This window comes from Theropithecus gelada, chromosome 17 (assembly GCF_003255815.1).
Source record: "Theropithecus gelada isolate Dixy chromosome 17, Tgel_1.0, whole genome shotgun sequence".
Classification (NCBI taxonomy): domain Eukaryota; kingdom Metazoa; phylum Chordata; class Mammalia; order Primates; family Cercopithecidae; genus Theropithecus; species Theropithecus gelada.
The window spans coordinates 46,760,025-46,780,459 of NC_037685.1; the positions used below are offsets into that span (position 1 = coordinate 46,760,025).

Sequence of the window (20,435 nt, forward strand, 5' to 3'; positions counted from 1 at the left end):
AAAAAAAAAAAAAAAAAAAAAAAAAAGAAATTGTCTTCAGGCTAATACTTTTAGTAATCTATTACTTTCTTCCTTTTCAACAATTTGTATGCAACTTTTGAAAATCAGGACTGTTTTTATACCAAGTAATACGACAAAAAATAAATGTAAAATTGTGTTTAAAAGCCTTAGTTAAGAATCCTGTGCCCTAGGTCTTAGTTTTCTTATCTGCAAAATGGGATAATTATCAGGCCTACTTCACAGAATGAAATAAATTGACCTGGCATTATCACTAAGTACTGATTGTTCACTACCACTACCTACCAGAGGAAGAAATCTTGCTTCCAGCTTAGGCATAATTTTACTGCCTCTCCATTTATCAAATTAAAATAAAAAGACAAAATTTGATTAAATCACTTACATTTAAAAAGACAGAAAAATGTTTTACATCACATATTTTCCCTGTACTTGGGTTGTTGACTGATGATATTAAACTGTTTTCAAATCAGATGACAAAAGCAGTCACAGTACTATACTTGTTTATACTGGTTTCTATTATAAGTAATAGACTTTACACACACACATACACACAGAAAGCTGAATGATGACCATTAGGGATTCAGTTTCTTCCAGTAATAGCTTCTTCCTTGTTTTACTGGTGATACTCTAACTCATTTCATAATGTGAAATAATACAGAACAATATTTAGAAAGCGATATTTAAAACATTTGCTGGCCAGGCACGTTGGCTCATGCCTGTAATCCTAGCACTTTGGGAGGCCGAGGCAGGCGGGTTACCTGAGGTCGGGAATTCAATACCAGCCTGGCCAATACGGTCAAACCCTGTCTCCACTAAAAATACAAAAATTAGCCAAAAGTGGTGGCATGTGCCTGTAATCCCAGCTACTTGGGAGGCTGAGGCAAGAGAATCACTTGAACCCAGGAGGCAGATGTTGCAGTAAGCCAAGTTCGCACTATTGCACTCCAGCCTGGGTGACAGAGCAAGACTCTGTCTCCAAAAAAACAAAAGTAAAAGAAAAAGAAAAATAAATTGCTGTGAGTGATTTAAATTTTTGAAACTCTATGACCTGCTAGGTGATTTGTCAGAGGTTATAACAATCTTGCTTCTCCGAGGCACATCCTATGGAAGTTATCTGAATAAGATCATGTAGTGTGTAGTAAAGAAAAATATTGACAGTTTACCCCCATGGCTGAATTAATCTTTCAATTGTGTTGTCAAATAGTCGCTTTTTTCTGTTAAGTGAAATCTTTTCTCTTTCAATGTCATCAGAATTTTTTACCTGACATGGTAACTTTATAGTATCTTTTCAGTGTCTTCAAATTCATAAACTAGGCAGCAGAACGAAATAGTGACCTATTTTGCTAACAGCTTCTAATTTGGAAAACAAGTGACATTAGCTTTAAAAACTGCTTATCTGGAAAAGTCCACAGATGAACAGTTTTTTTTCTTTAAGCAGCCAGATTAAGGAGACACATCCCCTCTGCAAGCTATGGAGTGGTCACATCCCTGTTTATTACTTTTCAAACCCATAATTAGCCATAAAGAAGCATGCACAAATACTGTATTGATATTTCCCATATAAAAGGCTCTGCTGTTCAGCTACAAAGATATCAAACACTCTATTTTATAAAATTAGTATTTTGTAATTATCTGACTTAGAGCTTACTACATTTTAGAAGAGAAACAATGACCCCTTTCATAAGCAAGGAGAAGGAACAACTGTCAGGTTGAAATTGCAGCACTATCTCAATTTCAAAGATCTGAGTAAAATCTAATTTTCAGTTACAGGTGGGAAGTGAGACCATTTGAAAAGGAAAATGAGTTAACTAGAATTTTTAAGTAACAGATTATGAGCACAATGCTTTTGGATTAAGGGCTTTACAGTCCCTTTAATTTTTTTTTTTTTTTTTTTTTTTGAGACAAATTCTTACTCTGTCATGCAGGCTTGAGTGCAACAGGACAATCACAGCTCACCACAGCCTCTACCTCCTGAGACCAAGTAACCCTCCTACCTCAGCCCCCCAAGTAGCTATTTGCCCAGCTATTTATTTTTAATTTTGAGGGGTGTCACTATGTTGCCCAGGATGGACTTGAACTCCTGGCCTCAAATGATCCTCCTGCCTCAGCCTCCCAAAGTGCTGGGATTACAGGTGTGAGCCACCTCACCTGACCCATGCCCTTTCATCTTGCTCTCATTAATGTGCACCTAGAAAAAGAAAAGCAAGTTTTCTTCTAGGTTTTCCATTATATTCTTTTCTTCCTTTCCTTTAACAAGCATCGTGTTTATATGTAAATGGCTTACATTTTTCCATGTCCATATATGAGTCACACATGATGAAATACTTATTCATTGTTAAACTAGGTGCACTGTGGGACACCTTTTATCTCAGTGCCTAAATTACCATTGCCATATAATAACAGCACTCAAATTAAGAACCGTTTCCACTAAAATTCTATTTTTAAGAAGCAATATTCATTTGTTGGTCTACTATGTTTCTTTTTCCACGTAGTACACAAAACTTGTGTGACAAAATGCATTCCCAAAGAAAATGATCACACATTGAGACATTAAAATGTTCTTTATGTAGCATCCTTTAATGACTCTGGACAACAATTATCATATCCTTTGCACAAAGTCACTGTGATCATTTCAAAGCAATGCATGTGACCTCTTCAGAACTGACAGATCTTGGTCTGTCTGATTCATGTGCTCATTCCACAAGCATGGGCAACCAAGAAAATGGTCCTTCACCATTACTTGAAGAAATCAGAAGAACCAGGTTGAAAAGCCCCTTGGAAAATTATTTTTCGTAAGTTTCCACATTAAGTACATTATCTGTTGTCATGCCATCAAAAAAACACAGCAGAAAAAGTACAGGTTCAGGGCCATACAAAATAACCCACAATGGAGCTAGCATTCCACTGATAAGAGAAAATTATTATAATTGGTCAGAGGTAGGAAATGCGAACTCTCAAACATCATTTTATGGTTTCCCTGGCTTATCGGCAGCATCCATTCAGCCACTTCATCTTATCCCATGCATTTCACATGTCAGGCTATTAAGATGAATTAATTAAAAGTCATATTTGAGTGAATATGATTTTTCCCTAAACCAGCTCTATCATAAATTAATTTTTCTACAATTCGTCTACTCTAGTCATCACATGGAGAAAAAGGAAATTGTTGAGTGCTGTATAGTGTCTTTAGCTATATTGTTTTAATATTATTAATGTTCTCCAGTTGTAAAAGGAATGCAAATTTGCACTGCTCAGATTTTGCGTTTAATCTGACTAAAGTTCACATTGTGAGAAAATTTAACATCCATCTAAGTAGGGTGTAATATTGAAAACCTGAGCTTCATTTCCTAATCAGTGATTTACCATATTTCTGAGAAAGATTATTAGCCCCAGAAAATTAATTGACAAAACAATGTTTTAAATCTTTGCATATTTTTATTTGTCTCAATTGTAGTTGTTTATGGGTCTTACTTTTCTTTTCTTGTGGACACAGTCAAAAAGGGAGCTAGGAAAAACTGATAAGCATTGGAACCACGGCCTTTTGTAAAGCATTGCAATTACGGCCTTTTGCAAAGTCGCTACTTAACAATTGAGGAACATCAAAGATGATCCCCACAGCTTTAAGAAAATTGAAATTTTCAGTATGAAAAAATTTGAGTTCTTAGTATCACAATACTGCAATACCACAAATTAAATTTTAAACTAATATATTTAATTCTAAATGTACAATTAAAGATTTAAGACATAAATATCAATAGACTTTCCTGATGTTCCACAGATTTTGCAGTTATTTAGATATGAGAAATGTATTCATCAAAGACTACATAAAACACGCAAAAATAGATTGGGTACTCTTTTTTAAAGTTTGATTTTGTCAAAACATAGCCCCTTTGACTCATTGTAGATGAATATAGCATATAGATAGTTGGATTGTTTCACCCACTAAGTTGTAAGGACAACAAAATACTAAAAAATACTTAAAGATTGGATGAATTATTTTAATCATCTTAAAGAGTTAATTCATGGCCGGGCGCGGTGGCTCAAGCCTGTAATCCCAGCACTTTGGGAGGCCGAGACGGGCGGATCACGAGGTCAGGAGATCGAGACCATCCTGGCTAACACGATGAAACCCCGTCTCTACTAAAAAAAAGATACAAAAAACTAGCCGGGCGAGGTGGCGGCGCCTGTAGTCCCAGCTACTCCGGAGGCTGAGGCAGGAGAATGGTGTGGACCCGGGAGGCAGAGCTTGCAGTGAGCCGAGATCTGGCCACTGCACTCCAGCCTGGGCGACAGAGCGAGACTCCGTCTCAAAAAAAAAAAAAAAAAAAAAAAAAAAGAGTTAATTCATTTAATGGAGAAATCAAATGTAGTTGACAGTAAATACTCCATTTTATTGTCAATGAAGCAAAACTATGCAGACAGGATTTTATTCACTCAGAGCTGAATTCTCTCCTCTTTACTAGAATTTGCAGGCACACTGAATAAAAATGAACATTCAGTGTAAAAACAGTCAAAGCTGAAATGATATAAAAGGATTCATCTTTTCATAAGTGACTTTTAATATTCAATATACATATTTAGAAACTTCCCAGGACCCACAGAATGTGTCTGAAACCTGCCATACTTGGCCAAACCTCCAGAAAGCAGGTCACTTGTATTTTCATGCATGTGGGTTTTTTGGGGTTTTTTTGTTTTTTTTTTTTTTTGTTTTTTGCTATTTGCTATTTCATCTGGACTTTGGCATGAGCCCATTGCCTGAGAAGGCATACCTGCCCGACAACTTGTTGCCTAGTGGTCCAACACCACCAGTGTGCCATTCCCTACGGGCAGGAGATACCCAATTTTAAATGATTTAAGATTCAGATTGAACTTTTTAAAAACATTTGCTTCTCTCCAAACTCCACAGCTATCTAGGGTCACTGTGATTCCTGAGGTTTAATTTATTACCCATGGGGTCGGGGGCGCTGGCTCACGCCTGTAATCCCAGCACTTTGGGAGGCTGAGGCGGGCAGATCACGAGGTCAAGAGATTGAGACCATCCTGGCCAACATGGTGAAACACCGTCTCTACTAAAAGTACAAAAAAGTTAGCCAGGCGTGGTGGTGTGCGCCTGTAATCCCAGCTACTCGGGAGGCTGACCCAGGAGAATCGCTTGAACCCCGGAGGAGGTTGCAGTGAGCCAAGATCGCGCCACTACTCTTCAGTCTGGCGACAGAGCAAGACTCCGTCTCAAAAAAAAAAAAAAAAAAAAAGAGAGAGAGAGCCCTATATGGAAACCTACTTCAAACCGTCTGTGAGGCAGTACATTTGGACCAGGAAAAGGCCAACTTTTGGTAAGAAACCAATCACTGAGATTAGGCAGCGAGCCTCGTGGATTTTTTCTACCAGCTCAGCATCTAGCCAGCAGGCACCGTGGAGTGCTGGCGAAGCGCAGCAGGGAGTGGCCACCTCTTTGCAGAGGCATTTCGCTGACGCAAAGGAAGCTGTAGCCACATTTCACCACACACTTGCTCCATTGCTTCTCTGGGTGCTGCCTTCAACTGGATGGACCAATCCCCATTTCACAGGAACTGGTGAAAGCACCCTGGGAATCAAGGCCTCTCTGACTCTTAAGCCCATGCTCATTCCTTACACCAAGATTGTCCAATTCCCGGGCCTGTGGGCCGCTGGCAGCCCAGGAGAGCTTTGAATATGGCCCAACACAAATTCATAAACTTTCTTAAAACATTTTTGCGATTTTCTTTTTTAGCTCATCAGCTATCATTAGTGTTAGTGTATTTTATGTGGGTCCAAGACAATTCTTCCAATGTGGCCCCCAGAAGCCAAAAGATTAGACACTCCTGCTTTACACCAAGCTGCCACAACAGCACACATTCTGGGTAAAGCAAGTTACATTATCTTTTATGTACCAAATAATTGGATACTTTATCAACTCCTGCTGTTCTCCTCCACCTCCTTCCCTCTAAAACAAAAACAAAAGAAACAACAAACAACCAGACATGGGCAAAGACTTGTGGCACAGTGAGCAGTATAAGGTAATAGTGAAGGTAAACCCAAGAGATTAAGAGCCAGGTATTCCTGGGTTTGAATTCTGGATGTGCCATACTTACCTATGAGAATGTTCGCACATTGTTAACCTCTTTAAGTCTTAGTTACCCCTTTGTTAAAGAAAACTGATTTTGCCCATGCTGTTGAATTTTTGGGGGGAATGAATAACATACGGATGATAACATCATCATGACAGAACTTGTTTATTGAATAAGTGGAATTGCCTGAGAACAAGAATTTTTTTTTTTTTTTTTTTTTTTTTTTTTTTTAGACAGGTTCTTGCTCTGTTGTCCAGGCTGGAGTACAGTTGCAAGAATACTGCTCATTGTAGCCTCAACCTCATGGTTTCAAGTGACTTCCTGTGTAGCTGGGACCACAGGTATGCACCACCATGCCTGGCTAATTTTTTAAAAATTTCTTGTAGAGACAGAGTCTTACTATCTTGCGCAAGCTGATTTCAAACTCCTGAACTCAAGCGATCCTCCTGCCTTAGCCTCCCAAAGTGCTGAGATTACAGGCATGAGCCACTGCACCTGGGCAAGAGAAAGAATTTGTATACAGTGACTTCAGTCCTTTCGATAACGTCCCCAAAGAATTGGATGTGGACATGAATTACTATGTGCAAAGAAGTGCTGTGAAACCAATGGAGAAAGGTCTTACGAAACTTGTCCTTCCCAGCACCGCCATAATGTTTAGTCCTGCTTTGCTCAAAAGGGTTCTTTGAGAGTTTATAATGCTTGATATGTTTGTGATCAGAAGAGATGAGACAGTATATATTCTTGACATTAGCAAGAGCAAAAAAGTACTTAGAAATTAGTTGACTTCGTAACTCTAGGGTAAGTATATATACTTTATTCATTATTTTTTAAATTATTCTCACTGATAACATGAATAGGAATCAGAGAAATAATTTAAAGTTGAAATTGGCAAGCTTTCCTTTTTAAAAGCAAGGTACTATTACTGTGAGCAAGGTGTTAGGCTAAAAAAAATAGGTTTTTTTTTTTTATGTGACGGAATTTTACTGGCAATAAGTACCATCTCACCATGCAAAGTCACTTCCGGGTGCCTCATCTTATGCCAAAGGATGTTGGATGGAATGTTCAAAATTATGTAGTCCAACCTGCAACCCATAGGAAAGATGCCCTGTAGGGTGGTGGCCGACAGCTCCCATCCCATTTGTAGATCTTCTGTGGAAATGTGCTCTTGAGTTCCTCAGACAGCCCTTCCTTTTGTAGGAGAGCAATTCCTTTAATAGAACACTCTTCCTTATTTAGAGCAGAGATCTTTTTGCCAAAACACCTGCACCCAGAGCCTCACTCTCACTCCTAAAGCAACACAAAGCATTAGATAGTAAGACTTTCTTCCACAGGATGATTTTCATCAAGTTAAAGAGCATTGCTGTGTCTCCCTATGTCTTCTCTTCCTCAGGGTAATCCTGTTTCCATTCATGCAACACAACTTCCAACCTTTTCTTCAACCTGCTCCATCTTCTCTATCTTGGCTACCAGGTTTGCCTTGTCTGGTAGCTCTAGTTCGACATCAAGGGTATCTGCTACCCACTTCATCTCACTCCTCAATCAATAAAAACACTAACTATGGCTGAGTGGATAAATGCTGAGTGAAGTAGAGAACAACAGAGACAACCAAACATAACGGAATACAAAGCTGAAAATCTAGGGTGCAGGACAAAGTTCACACCTTCTACAGTGGAATCTGGAGACACATGGCTTTCCAATGCCTGAAAGATGACATAACACAAAACGTTTCCCAAGACCCATTTCTACCCACAGGTTTACAGGAGATGGAAGATCACTACAATGGTTCCTCACTTGCCCTCTCAAAAAGGCTGTGAACCAAAGTGCTCAAGGCCTTTGGTTACACACCTACCAGGATCCGGTCAATCTAAAATGTAGCACGTGTTAATCTCTAAATTAAAATAGAGAAAAAGATTCCAGCCTTAGGAATGAAACATTTTTACTCCAACTGAACTTGTGTTTTCCATTTTACTCTAGAGTTGTTCAATAATTTAGAGTCACCTTCTAGAGAAGCATAATAAATGTAGATGCAATAAATCAGAGGATTTTACCATACAATAAGCAAAGTCTGTTTATAAAAGTCTTGTAAATGAGTCTTCTTTACACAAAATTTATATGAGATCTCAAGTGAGGACTATATTAATTTTATTGATGTTTCCCATGGGTTTTAATGAATTGCTACCATTTATTGGGCATCATCAAGCACTAGGCCAGGTATTTTCATATGCTCAGGAGTCTCTTAATTTCTTCCCCCTGACCATTGGTATAGGAGAGGTATTCACATCCTTATTTTAAGTAACTTGAGCAATGTCATATGACTAATAAATGGTGAAACTGGAAGTTGAACCAGTCTATCCTCAATCATTCTTTAAACTATTTTACTATGCTTTCCTATTAGGGTTAAAACTAATTTCTATCTTTATAATTTTCTATTACACATACTAATATTTCTCAGGAAACCAAGAAAGAGCTAGCCATATTTAATTCAGTTGGTTATAGAAATTTGCCATTATATCTCAGGGCAACACCTTCTGATGGAAAATAATTTATAGTAATACATACTATATAATTGTTGCTGATTCCATATTTAAAGCGAATAATTATTTTATATCATTTGAAAATGAGTTTTCTACTTCATTTAAACATATTCAAGTTCACTATGTGTTTATTTTCAGAAATTCAGAAAGTAAATCATTGTTCCTGTTTAAAACATAAACAAGAAAATAAAGGTTCTTAGATGTACAGCAGCATGTACAAGACACAACCTCTCCTCCTCCCCAAGGCAGAGAAAAAAGCAAAAAAAGAACCCATCACCTCTTCTTTTCCATCTGTTGCCATCGTTAATTCTTCCTTAATATTCTTTCAATCACATACCCCCATCTGGATCTTAGATCAAAGGTTACACATATTCTAAAGTTTATTCCATCATACATCATTTATTTCTGTAAACTCACATCCATCTTCCCACTTATTCTGTTCTCTTTCTGTTTCAGTGCCAAACTTAGTGAAGAGAGGTTTGGACTAGTCTTTATTTCCTATCTCCAGTTCATTCCTTAATCCATCACATTTTGACATCTCTTCCTACCATTCTGTTAAAACTACTCTTGTAAAGTGACCAACACTTACTTGTCAAATTCAGTGACCTATTTCTAGACTTCATCCCACATGTCCTCTCTGCAATGTTGGACACTGATTCTGTATCTGGCTTAAAATCCTTACCTAGGCTTTCAGATCATCACAGTCTCATGATTCCATCCTTCTCCTTCTCCCTGCTCTCTTTTCCTCTCTCTCAATCCCACCCTTCCCACTCCTATGTCTTGTTCTCATTCTCACCATCATTCCTTTTTCCTTCTTTGTCTCTTTCCCTGGTCCATTTTCTGCCAAACCCTTCCCTTAACTGTTGCTTTTCCTCAGGATTTATCTTTGGCGTTCTCTTCACATCGCGTGTTTTGGTTAAGTCATCTAATCTCTGCCCACAGCTTCCAGATCAAACCGACAAGTGGAGAGTGGACTTTGCACTCAAGCTCCCTGCCCAAGTGGCATACCATCTACTGGACAGCTCCTGCTATCATTATCTTCAAAAATGAACTCCCTTTTTTCACCAGTCTCAACTTGTTCTTCCTCCTTTATTTCCTATCTTATTAAATGGGGCTTAATACCTAGGTGATGGGTTGATGGATGCAGCAGACCACCATGGCACATGTCTACCAATGTAACAAACCTGTATGTTCTGTACATGTATCCCAGAAGATACAATTGAGTTAAAATTAATATAATTTTTTAAATGTCACAACATATCTCCAGTTTCACACTTTACAAAACTTACTTCATATTCTCCCTCTAAATAAAATTGGTTACTACATACTGTAAATGTGAACTCAGAAAAGCTTCCTGAATGTGGCCTTTCTTCTCCACTTCCACGGCCACTGTAGTCATTTAGAATTTTCTGTCCAACATCATAGTCACTAGCCCCATGGAGCTATTTAAACTTGGACTAATTACAATTAAATAAAATTAAATTTTTAGCTCTTCATTTACCCCAGCCAGATTTCAAGTGCTCAATAACCACATGTGGCCAGTGGCTACCACATTGGACAGGGCAGAAAATAAAGCACTTCCATCATCACACGAAGTTCTTCTGAAGAGTACTGATTTAGAAGACCATCCTATTACTCCTAAGAAAGGCAGCAACTTTTGAATTGATCTCTGTTTCATCCTATCCCAACCTATTGCTTCTCCTATCCCAACTTCATCCTATCAACCTATTGCTCTCTCACTACACATGCACAGAGGAAACCCCACATGAGGACTTGGTAAGAAGGTGGCCATCTGAAAGCCAGGAAGAGAGCCCTCCCCAGACACCAAATTTGTCTGCACTTTGGTCATGAACTTGAAGTCTCTGGGTCTGTGAGAAAATATGTATCTATGGTTTAAGCCATGCAGTATGTGGTATTTTGTCTCAACAACCCAACCAGACTAAGAGACTCTGCCATACTGAAATTTATGAATTTGTAGAAATTATCATTGATCTCCAAAGTTTACTTCCCTCCCACCAAAACCTTACACTCATCCTTTCTCTACTCAGCTCTAAACGTGAAATCAGAAACCTAAGTGTTCCTCTGATCTCCACACTATTCATTCATATTCAGGTTACCTAAGACTTTGACAATGATAAACCTGGCCATCCATCCTCGTTGCCCAGAATTTTCACATTTCTCTCTTCTTTTTTCTATATCATCTGACAAATGTTTTTGATGATAAATTAAAACTAAATAGAAGGAGCAAATATGGCAAAATTCTTAATAATTGTTAATTTATGAGACAGTTATATGTAGGTTTATTATAATAATCTCTTAATTCTTTGGGATGTTTGTAAATATTTCTAATCAAAAGGAAAAACAAAACACTTACAGTGATGAAATGAACCTAATATTTAAATTACCCATCTTGGCTGGGTGCAGTGGCTCAGGCCTGTAATCCCAGCACTTTGGAAAGCCGAGGTGGGAGCATCACCTGAGGTGGAGAGTTCAAGACCTGGCCAACATTTGGAAACTCCATCTCTATCAAAAATACAAAAATTAGCCATTTGTGGTGAGGCACATCTGCAATCCCAGCTACTCAGTGGGCTGAGGCATAAAAATCACTTGAACTGGGAGACGGAGGTTGCAGTGACCTGAGATTGTGCCAATGCACTCCAGCCTGGGCAATAGAGAGAGACTCTGTCTCAAAATAAATAAATAAATAAACAAACAAACAAACAAACAAACAAATAACTCATCTGTTTGACCTTGGGATAGTTAACTTTATGTCCTCACATTCCCCATCTGTAAAATTTGTAATAATACTTACCTCATAAAGTTGATGTGAGGATTAAACAAATTAGAATAGTTTCTGACATCTAATAAATTCTGAAGCTTGTTCCCTGCTATTAAAGATTGTTCTAGGGCTTAAATTTCTGGGTGATTTAAGTCATTTTCTGTAGGAGCTAATACTTTGTCATGATCATCTATTTAACATGTTAGTTCAGTTTTCTATTCAAATAAACAAAGTCAGTGACAGCTCAGTAAGAAAGAGATCAATCTTTTTTGATGAAGGCGAAGGTACAGAGCAGAAAAGAAAGAATTCTGAATTTCGAGTTTCCCATGGTACACAGGCTCTGGAAATGCAGCTAACAAATGGCAAGAGAGGACCCAGCCATGGAAAGAAGGCACATTGACAAGGTGGAAAGGAAAACTGAGAGGTGAAGAGGCTAAGTCATCTATTTCACAATGTTGATGGAACTCATTTTCCTTCTTGTGCAAAGTGAAGCGGCTGACATACAAAATCCCCATGTATTTCCAAAGAAATGATTATTGCATTCACCCATCACACATGTTCTACTGCTAAGATCAATAATGGTAATTAAACAGGTATTAAACATCTATCTTTTGCAGGATCTTTAACCATCTGAGATAGCTTCTATAAATTTTGTTTGTAAATGACTCAATGTAAAAAGAAAACCTCAAGTGGGGAAAATCAACTACCATATTTTAACACCTTAAAAGCCCAAGAATTTTTTTAAAAAGTACCCAAGAATTAAATATTTTCATGCATTCCAGTATAATATGTCTGTAAGTTATTAACAATTTGTTGACAAGAAAGGACTCATGTTAACCATCTCTCATTTCCAGTATTAAAGAATCAGAGTGGGCCAGGTGCAGTGGCTCACGCCTGTAATCCCAGCAGTTTAGAAGGCCGAGGCAGGTGGATCATTGGAGGTCAGGAGTTCAAGACCAGCCCGGCCAACACGGTGAACACCATCTCAACAAAAATACAAAAATTAGCTGGGCGTGGTGGAAGGCTATAATCGCAGCTACTGTAGTCCCACCTACTTGGGAGACTGAGGCAGGAGAATCGCTTGAACTCAGGAGACAGAGGTTGCAGTGAGCTGAGATTATGCCACTGCACTCCAGCCTAGACAACAGAACAAAACTCCATCTCAAAAAAAAAAGGAAAAAAACATTCAGAGTAAATTAAAGCATTACATTGACGAAATTCAACTATGCAGATTGTAATGATGCTTGATTTCTTATTAGATAAAATTTAAATTTAACTTTATATAGTATCTCATGAATTAAACTTAAAAAATAAAAAAGATGACTGATATTACAACCTTGGCTAAAATATAGAAAATCCACAGTCGCCTGACACAACCTTAAGTAGTCAAAACTCTGGCCCTCCACACACATCCACCTCCTTCTCTCCATGATCCCTTCTGGCACATTCCCTAACCCTGAAACCCAGTTAGTTCACTTCTCATGCACTTCCTCAGTCTCATCAATAGAAATTTGTTCCCTGCCCTTGGGCTATGTCTTATTGCCATTACCACTTTTTAAAAATACCTGAGTTCTACTTTCATCAGTTGAGCAAATGGGATTATTATGTACTACTGAGACATAGGAGCTGAAAGTCATTCCATATCAATTGTCACTGTGAACCAGAATGGTGGTTCCCAACCTTGGCTGCACATCAGAATCACCAGGGAAAATTTGACAGAGCCCAGACCCATGACACCAGCAGGACGATAAAATCAGAATCTCTTAGGATTGGGGATGCCCTGGCCTTAGTGCCCTCAAAGCTTTCCAGGATATTCCACTGTGACCCCAAAGACCACTAATCTAGAGTATATGTTCACTGAAAAAAATATATTTGCAATGTAAATCAATAGAAACAACAAAATATTTGCTGCTTAGTCATTGTGAGATCAACACAGGGATAAATATTTTAAAAGAAAATTGAGAAATAAAATTAAAGCAACAGTTCACATCTTTCAAATCAAAATAGTCTTTTTTTTTTTTTTTTTTTTTTTTTTTGAGACGGAGTCTCGCTCTGCCGCCCAGGCTGGAGTGCAGTGGCCGGATCTCAGCTCACTGCAAGCTCCGCCTCCCGGGTTCACGCCATTCTCCTGCCTCAGCCTTCCGAGTAGCTGGGACTACAGGCGCCCGCCACCGCGCCCGGCTAGTTTTTTGTATTTTTTAGTAGAGACGGGGTTTCACCATGTTAGCCAGGATGGTCTCGATCTCCTGGATCTCCTGACCTCGTGATCCGCCCGTCTCGGCCTCCCAAAGTGCTGGGATTACAGGCTTGAGCCACCGCGCCCGGCCTCAAAATAGTCTTTTGTTTGAAACAGTTATCCATAAATTTGTTCTTGTACATTAAATCTGGTAAAAATATATGTTAATGAATTATGATTTACATGTGGAGGAGAGTGAGAATGAGAGCATTGCTTGATTTCCTTTGTTAATACTTTAATTCACTGTGTATATGCAGACACTAACTTCATCTAAAAAAAGAGGTTAAAAACAATATATAACAGCAATTATTTAAACTTTGTGATCATACCTATGTAGCCACTAGTTTGACCCAGTTACAAGTTCAAACTAAAAATATGTATTCCACGGTCTGTGAGAAAACAAATATTTAATAATAAGATATAATTTTGAATATCTTTCTATAAAAATAAAATGCAAATCATAAATCAATAGTTGTACATGGAGATAAACCATAAACTAAAATGATTATGATATTCTCAACCCCATAAATAGCTTTACTAATGGTTAAAGAAATAAAAATGTGTGTAACTATTAGGTATCAATAAAAAAAAATTTTAAGTAGTCATCTGCATGGTCAGACTGATCTTGTAGAGAAGCAATTCCACTATAAAAATTATTTGTAAATAAAGTGATAGAATATTAAAAGGTTCTATTTATAGATGTGTACTCCACACTTCTGAAGAGTGACATGATATTACAATAGCACTTAGTCAAGAGAAAAATATTTTTGGTTCAAAATTTAAGTGAAAAAATTTGTAAGATATTTGATTTCTTCTTAAAAAACTATTTCTTGGCCAGGCGCTGTGGCTCACACCTGTAATCCCAGCACTTTGGGAGGCCAAGGCGGGCAGATCACGAGGTCAGGAGATCGAGACCATCCTGGTTGATACGATGAAACAGTGTCACTGTGAAAAATACAAAAAAACTATCCAAAGTGTGGTGGCGCGCAACTGTAGTCCCAGCTACTCGGGAAGCTGAAGCAGGAGAATCGCTTGCACCTGGGAGGTGGAGGTTGCAGTGAGCCAAGATTGTGCCACTGCACTCCAGCCTGGGTGACAGAGTGAGAACTATTTCTTTATGAATCTTCAGTGTGCAGCACTAAAGCACTAAAATTCATAAGAATTTAAGAAATGCATTTTTTTCTTTTCAAATTGTACGTTATGTAAACCAAACTCTATGTTCTCAAATTAGTTGGGTAATGTTTGTGGGTGATACAAATGAGAGAACTCTGCTATACATGCCTAATACTTGCAAGGTATCCTTTTGGTCAGTGTGTGTTAAATAAAAATAAGCAATATAATCCGCTTTAATATAAGATTGTAAAATAAAAATCTGAGCATTCATACATTCTTGAGAGAACAAAAATTACAATTTATACTGAGAGAACTAAAGTATAGACGGTACAATGATTTATTTTGCAATCTAATCTCAAACCCACTTACATTGACCAACGGTTTGAGGGAATAGTAACTAAATAAAGCTATCAATAACTATAGAAATTTGTCTGTAAAATAAAAGTTTATGTTATATTTATTTGCAAGAATTATCAGGAACTAAAGAATGGCATGTATAAGAGAAAATCTGTATTTAAGTAAAAATCAAGCATGTTTATAATAAATATTTGTACTTTTGTAACTTAGAATATTTCATTTTTTAATATTGTCAAACAACTTAAAAATTTTGGTAGCTTTGTCAGTTTTTTATTACATATCGAAAACATTGTTTTAAATAATACTGTAAACTACAAGGGAAAATTACTACTGTAATATTTGCTACTCTATGTAATGCAGCAAAATGCTACAGTAGTAATGATATAGTCAACATCTTGTGTTCCTTATTTATCCATAAATAATTTCCCAGATAAATGCATATATTTACATTTATCAGAATATTTAGAAGTATTACTGAGTGCACATTTTTTAAATGATACGTTGCAATACAGAAGTACATCCAATCTATGCTTGAGCAGCAATTACTATAAATTTGAGACACTATAATTCTATTAGATCTATTCTAAGGGGTTTCTTCGGAATAATTGGTCAAAAAGCCTTTTAAACAATTTAAATCAAAATGAAATTTAATTTATTCTTATTTTATATGAAATGTAGCAATTCTGAATGAGGGGAGAATATATAACTGGAAAGTAATAATTCATCCTAACTCTAAAATTTAGAAATCACTGCATTACTCATTTAATTATAAATGAGGATAATAAAGTTAATATAGTTTTTCTAAAATATGAATCCCAATAATTTGTGGTGCCTACATGATTTTATGTATTCTTTTCTCTACAATCTTAATAAATATATTTATAAGTTATACACTAAAATTAATTTTTAATGAAAATATTACCAATTACATAAATATAATACATTTACTTTTAATGTAGCCTATGACTTTGCAGATGCCTTCAGAAAGGAAAAATTCTGCATAGAACTTCTATCTTGAAGAAGGCTCCTAATGATAGTCATTTCATAGGCATAAGTCCATCTGAAATAAGTAAAAGTATTCAGAAAGAAACTCAGGCACATCTTTCGAGGACAAAAACATTTTAAGTCATGTATTACAGTTTATATGTGAATGTGTTTGTAGCTGTTTCAGAATCAAAGAGAAATTACATGTTAAACAAGAACTATGCTTCTACTACCTTTCTACATATAATCAATTGATCTGTGAGTCTTAAACCAAGAACACCACACTTTAAATCTGCACCTGTAATTTTGACAACAGCTATTATGGAATAAATATTTCAAGTTTACAAGAAACCACAACAAAAAAACACCGCACAACCAATAAATGTCTGCAAGAAGTAACATGTAATTAATTCTCCGGTGTGGTGACAAGAAATCAAGTGTCTGCATTTACTTATCAATGTGAAGAATAAGTTTTTAAAGAAATTAAGGTTTTTATAATGTGCTTTTTTGTGCATACAGTTAATTTCTACTTTACACAAAAACACAATCCAGAAGTAGGCAATAGCGTTATAAATGAGTTAACTTACACTATACTTTATCGCTATGATGATGTCAATGATGTAAATATACAGTTGAGATGTAATTTAGGTTAAGGGGAAAGAAAACTTTTCAATACATTTACTTGAACATTTAAGATGTATTTGGCATGCTTATTTGAAAATATGCTGCAGTCCACTGTCAATACTGACTATCTTTTAAATACTGAGTTGAGTTGTACAAATGAAAATTATCAGAAATTAGGGTTTACATGCAGGAAATGAGGGAAATATAATTATTACAGGGTACCACTCTTGAACACAACTATACTGAAACCTCTGCAATATTTTTATTAGTAGTAGAATTAGTAGACATAGAGTTTCCTTTTTTTTACAATTTCAGTGCAACATATCTTGTCAAAATAAATAACTATGCAATAATTGCAGTAGTTATTCATTATTAATTTCTACCATTAAAGTTTTATTCCCAGGCATAAGTTAAACTGATATGGTTAAAAAGTTAGATAGAAAAGTTTAAGATACACTTGTCTAGTGAAGTACCACTCTAAATTAATGTCGTAAATTCAGACTTACTATTTTCAGAGAGCTGTGTTTCTGGTCTTAAAGAATGATAATAAGGCAAGGTCAGTTTGAGTTTAATTTTTGTCAAAAGAACAACTAATCCACCCAAAGTAAAATATGGCCCTTCAACTGTATTCATTTAAAATAAGCATCCCTTAGTCCAGTTCTTTTATCAAAAAGTCACAGAATTATTTGATCTATACCACCCTTGACTTCATTTTCCCAGCGGAACGCAAGTGAGACAGAGGGACAGTTGTTCTGTTTGTATATAGGATTGGGAAAGTAGGAAAGAGAAAGAAAGAGAGAGAATGTGGTGTATTATTTCCTTTGAAAAGCAGTACCAGTTTATTGTGCTGTGTAAGAAATTGCCCTTGGAACAAAACACTAAGGCTTATAGAGATTCTGTCATTACATCTTCCCTACTAAAGGTCACTGCAGTATCTTCATCTTCAAGACAGCTCTTGGTTAAATATCGTTTCAGCACCACGGACAGAGACACTTCTATTAAAACCTGTACCTATGGTTACATTTGCATAGACCAATTCTTAAGAAACTTGCGCAGGCTTCCCATTTGCCCATCAGCAAGGTTTATATTCTTTATTACATTGAACAGGGAGAGCTTAAATATAATACAGACTATTAAATATTTCAGTAAATTTTAACTATAGCATCAACGTTTTGCCATTTAATACTTCTGGAAAGCATACTGAAAATCAAGCTAATTACATAGGGTGTCTGATAAATAGCCTATTGCTAATCAATCACTAGACACCTAATTGCAACTTTTCATTCATAGTGAGTCCCAGATCAATAATTATACAAATGTCCAAGAGGAAACAGGAAACTTAAAAAAAATAAATATCCTCAGGTAGGCCCCCAGACTTTCTGACCAGAACTACCCCTGTAAAAACAGGGGTTTTTTTTAACTACTGAAACAACTACAACCACTTTCTCTTGTTCAACCAACTTAATGATGTCACTATGAGAGCGTTCCTGTGTGCAGATCTATATTGCAAACCACACATGCCTGTCTCTAACTCTTCTGACTTTACCTGTGAGCATCAGTGTGCAGTCTCATTGCTATCTTCCTGACAAGACTTTTTCAACTTCCATTTTTTAAAAGATGTAACAGAGTTTGAGCCAACTGCATGGATGTAAGAAACAGTTAAAGTGCCAGCTTTATTATCTCAGATAACCGGGGACTTCCCTGATCTTCCAAGGACTCCCAGAAGAAGGCATTAGTCAGTCCACCAGCAATCCACCAGGTATTCTCAACTCAAACAGCAAGCCAAGCTCTCAATATCAGCAGAAAACACAAAGTAACAAAACCAGAGCTCAAAAAAATAATAATAATAAACTCGAGAAAACACCCCAACCGAGCAAACAGTGATAGGAAAGTGCAGGAAAGGGGGAAACCCCCGAGGGTTCCTACCTTACAGTCTTCAGGACAGGATTTCACCGAGTACTCCTCCGACTGTAAATATTTGTGGAGCACGCTTTCAAACTCTTCGTATTTCTCCTGAGCATGGTGGTCATAGTCCTGGTAAGCCTCGACGCACTGCCTGCAGGTGGTCATCTCGCCGCCTTCCTTGAGCACCACATCCAGACTGCAGTTCAAAGTGTTGGGACTGGACAACCCCGAGAACAACTCCCAAAGTGTGTAGGAATTACAAAACGAAAGGTAAAAATCCGACAAGTTCCAGAGCGGAGTGGGATGCTTGCTCCTCACCTCCTGCCCGTCCCCCCCGGCCGCCCCCCGACTCCAGTTCCTGGCGCACACCGCGTCCGCATTCTCCACCGTGAAGCACTGGCCCGAGGACGCGCCCTGGGGGTAACAAGTCTCCAGGCGCCACACGGGCTTGGCAGAGTTTCCTAGAAAAAGAGCCTTGCCCCGGTCGTCTTTGCCTCGGTTGCCCTTGCCGCCGCCACCGCCGCCGTCTCCCGGGGAGGGGGGCAGGGTGGGGGACGAGGAGGCGGAGAGGAGTCTGTGTGCCTGGGCGGCAGGCGAGGACTCCCCCATGCTCGCCAGGAGCGCGGGCCAGGAGGGCTCCTGCTGCCGCCGCTGCTGCTGCTGCTGCTGCCGCTGCCTCTGCTGCTGCTGCTGCTGCTGCTGCCGCTGCTGCTGCTGATGCTCCTTGTCCCGGGCCCGGGTCAGCTTGGCCTCGGCGCAGAACCACAAGTGATCAGAGAGCAGGACTGTGAAAAACAAGAGAGATGCCAGAGACAGTCGCCATTTCTGAGCCCTCTCGGAATCGATGAACGGTTTCTCGTTCTCTCGGGGTGCTGCCAACCAGATTTTTAAGCCGTCGTCATACTGCCGACACATCCAAGCACCCCTGGTCATATTTTGGGAACGCACAGCCCTGGCCGACTCCACCGTGAGGGCGCCTGTGCCGGTGTCACCACAATATGCATTGACTTAAAGGGTTTAATTTCCTTATCCCCTCCTCCCGTTTCTTCTCTCTCCTCTCTCTCTCTTTCTCTCTCTCCCCCTCTCCCTCTCTCCTCTCTCTCTCTCTCTCCCTCTCTCTCTCCCTCTCTTTTATCTCTCTGTCTCTTTTGCCTACATAAATATTACCAGGTTTGAAGGAAGGTCTGACTTGCTTCCGACCTAATCATCAGCCGACCCCATCCTCTGTAGAGTGGGAAACAATAATGGAGAGAGAGAGAGAGAGAGAGAGAGAGAGAGAGAGAGAGAGAGAGAGACGGAGGAGGCTGGTGCTGGTGGCCGGTGGCGAGGCTGGGTGCAGGGGGCGATGGTAGAGGTGACGGGGTGGCTGGCGCGGCTCCGGTCACCCAGGCATTGTCAGCGCGCGGGTCCCCATGGCCCCGCGGAGCCCAGCCCGCTCTCCCCTGCCAGGGGCATGCCGCGCCTCCGCTGCCCACTGACGGCGCCCGGAGCGCCTCCCTTCCTCCTCCTCCTCCTCCTCTTCTTCTCCTCCTCTTCCTCCTCCTTCCTTTCCTTCTCCTTCTTCTTCTCCTCCGCCTCCCGCTCCTGCTCCGCGCTGGCTCTCCCAGAGTCCGGAGCCTGGGCTGCCTCCGGCGGGGCGCTCCCTCCCCCCCACCCCCCACCCCGCGCTCTAAGTGCTGCCGCCGCCGCCGCTGCCGCAGGGCCGCCCGCGGGCGCCGCCGCCGGGGCTCCGACTGCTGACGCCGCCTCCCGCGGAGCTCCGGGCCGAATCGCCTGGGCTGGGCCTCCCGAGAGCCACA

The 20,435-nt window shown here is 39.1% G+C and overlaps 1 protein-coding gene across 1 annotated transcript in view; it reads right to left on the bottom strand.

Moving 5' to 3' along the window:
• The window catches only part of FAM155A (family with sequence similarity 155 member A), a 688,104-nt gene extending 668,229 nt beyond the window's left edge, over positions 1-19,875 (bottom strand). Inside the window, exon 1 of the mRNA XM_025364784.1 lies at positions 18,658-19,875. Within this exon, the coding sequence (XP_025220569.1) occupies positions 18,658-19,569 (912 nt within the window). The 5' untranslated portion in view covers positions 19,570-19,875. The remainder of the gene's footprint in view (positions 1-18,657) is intronic.
• Between the last annotated feature and the right edge of the window lie 560 nt (positions 19,876-20,435).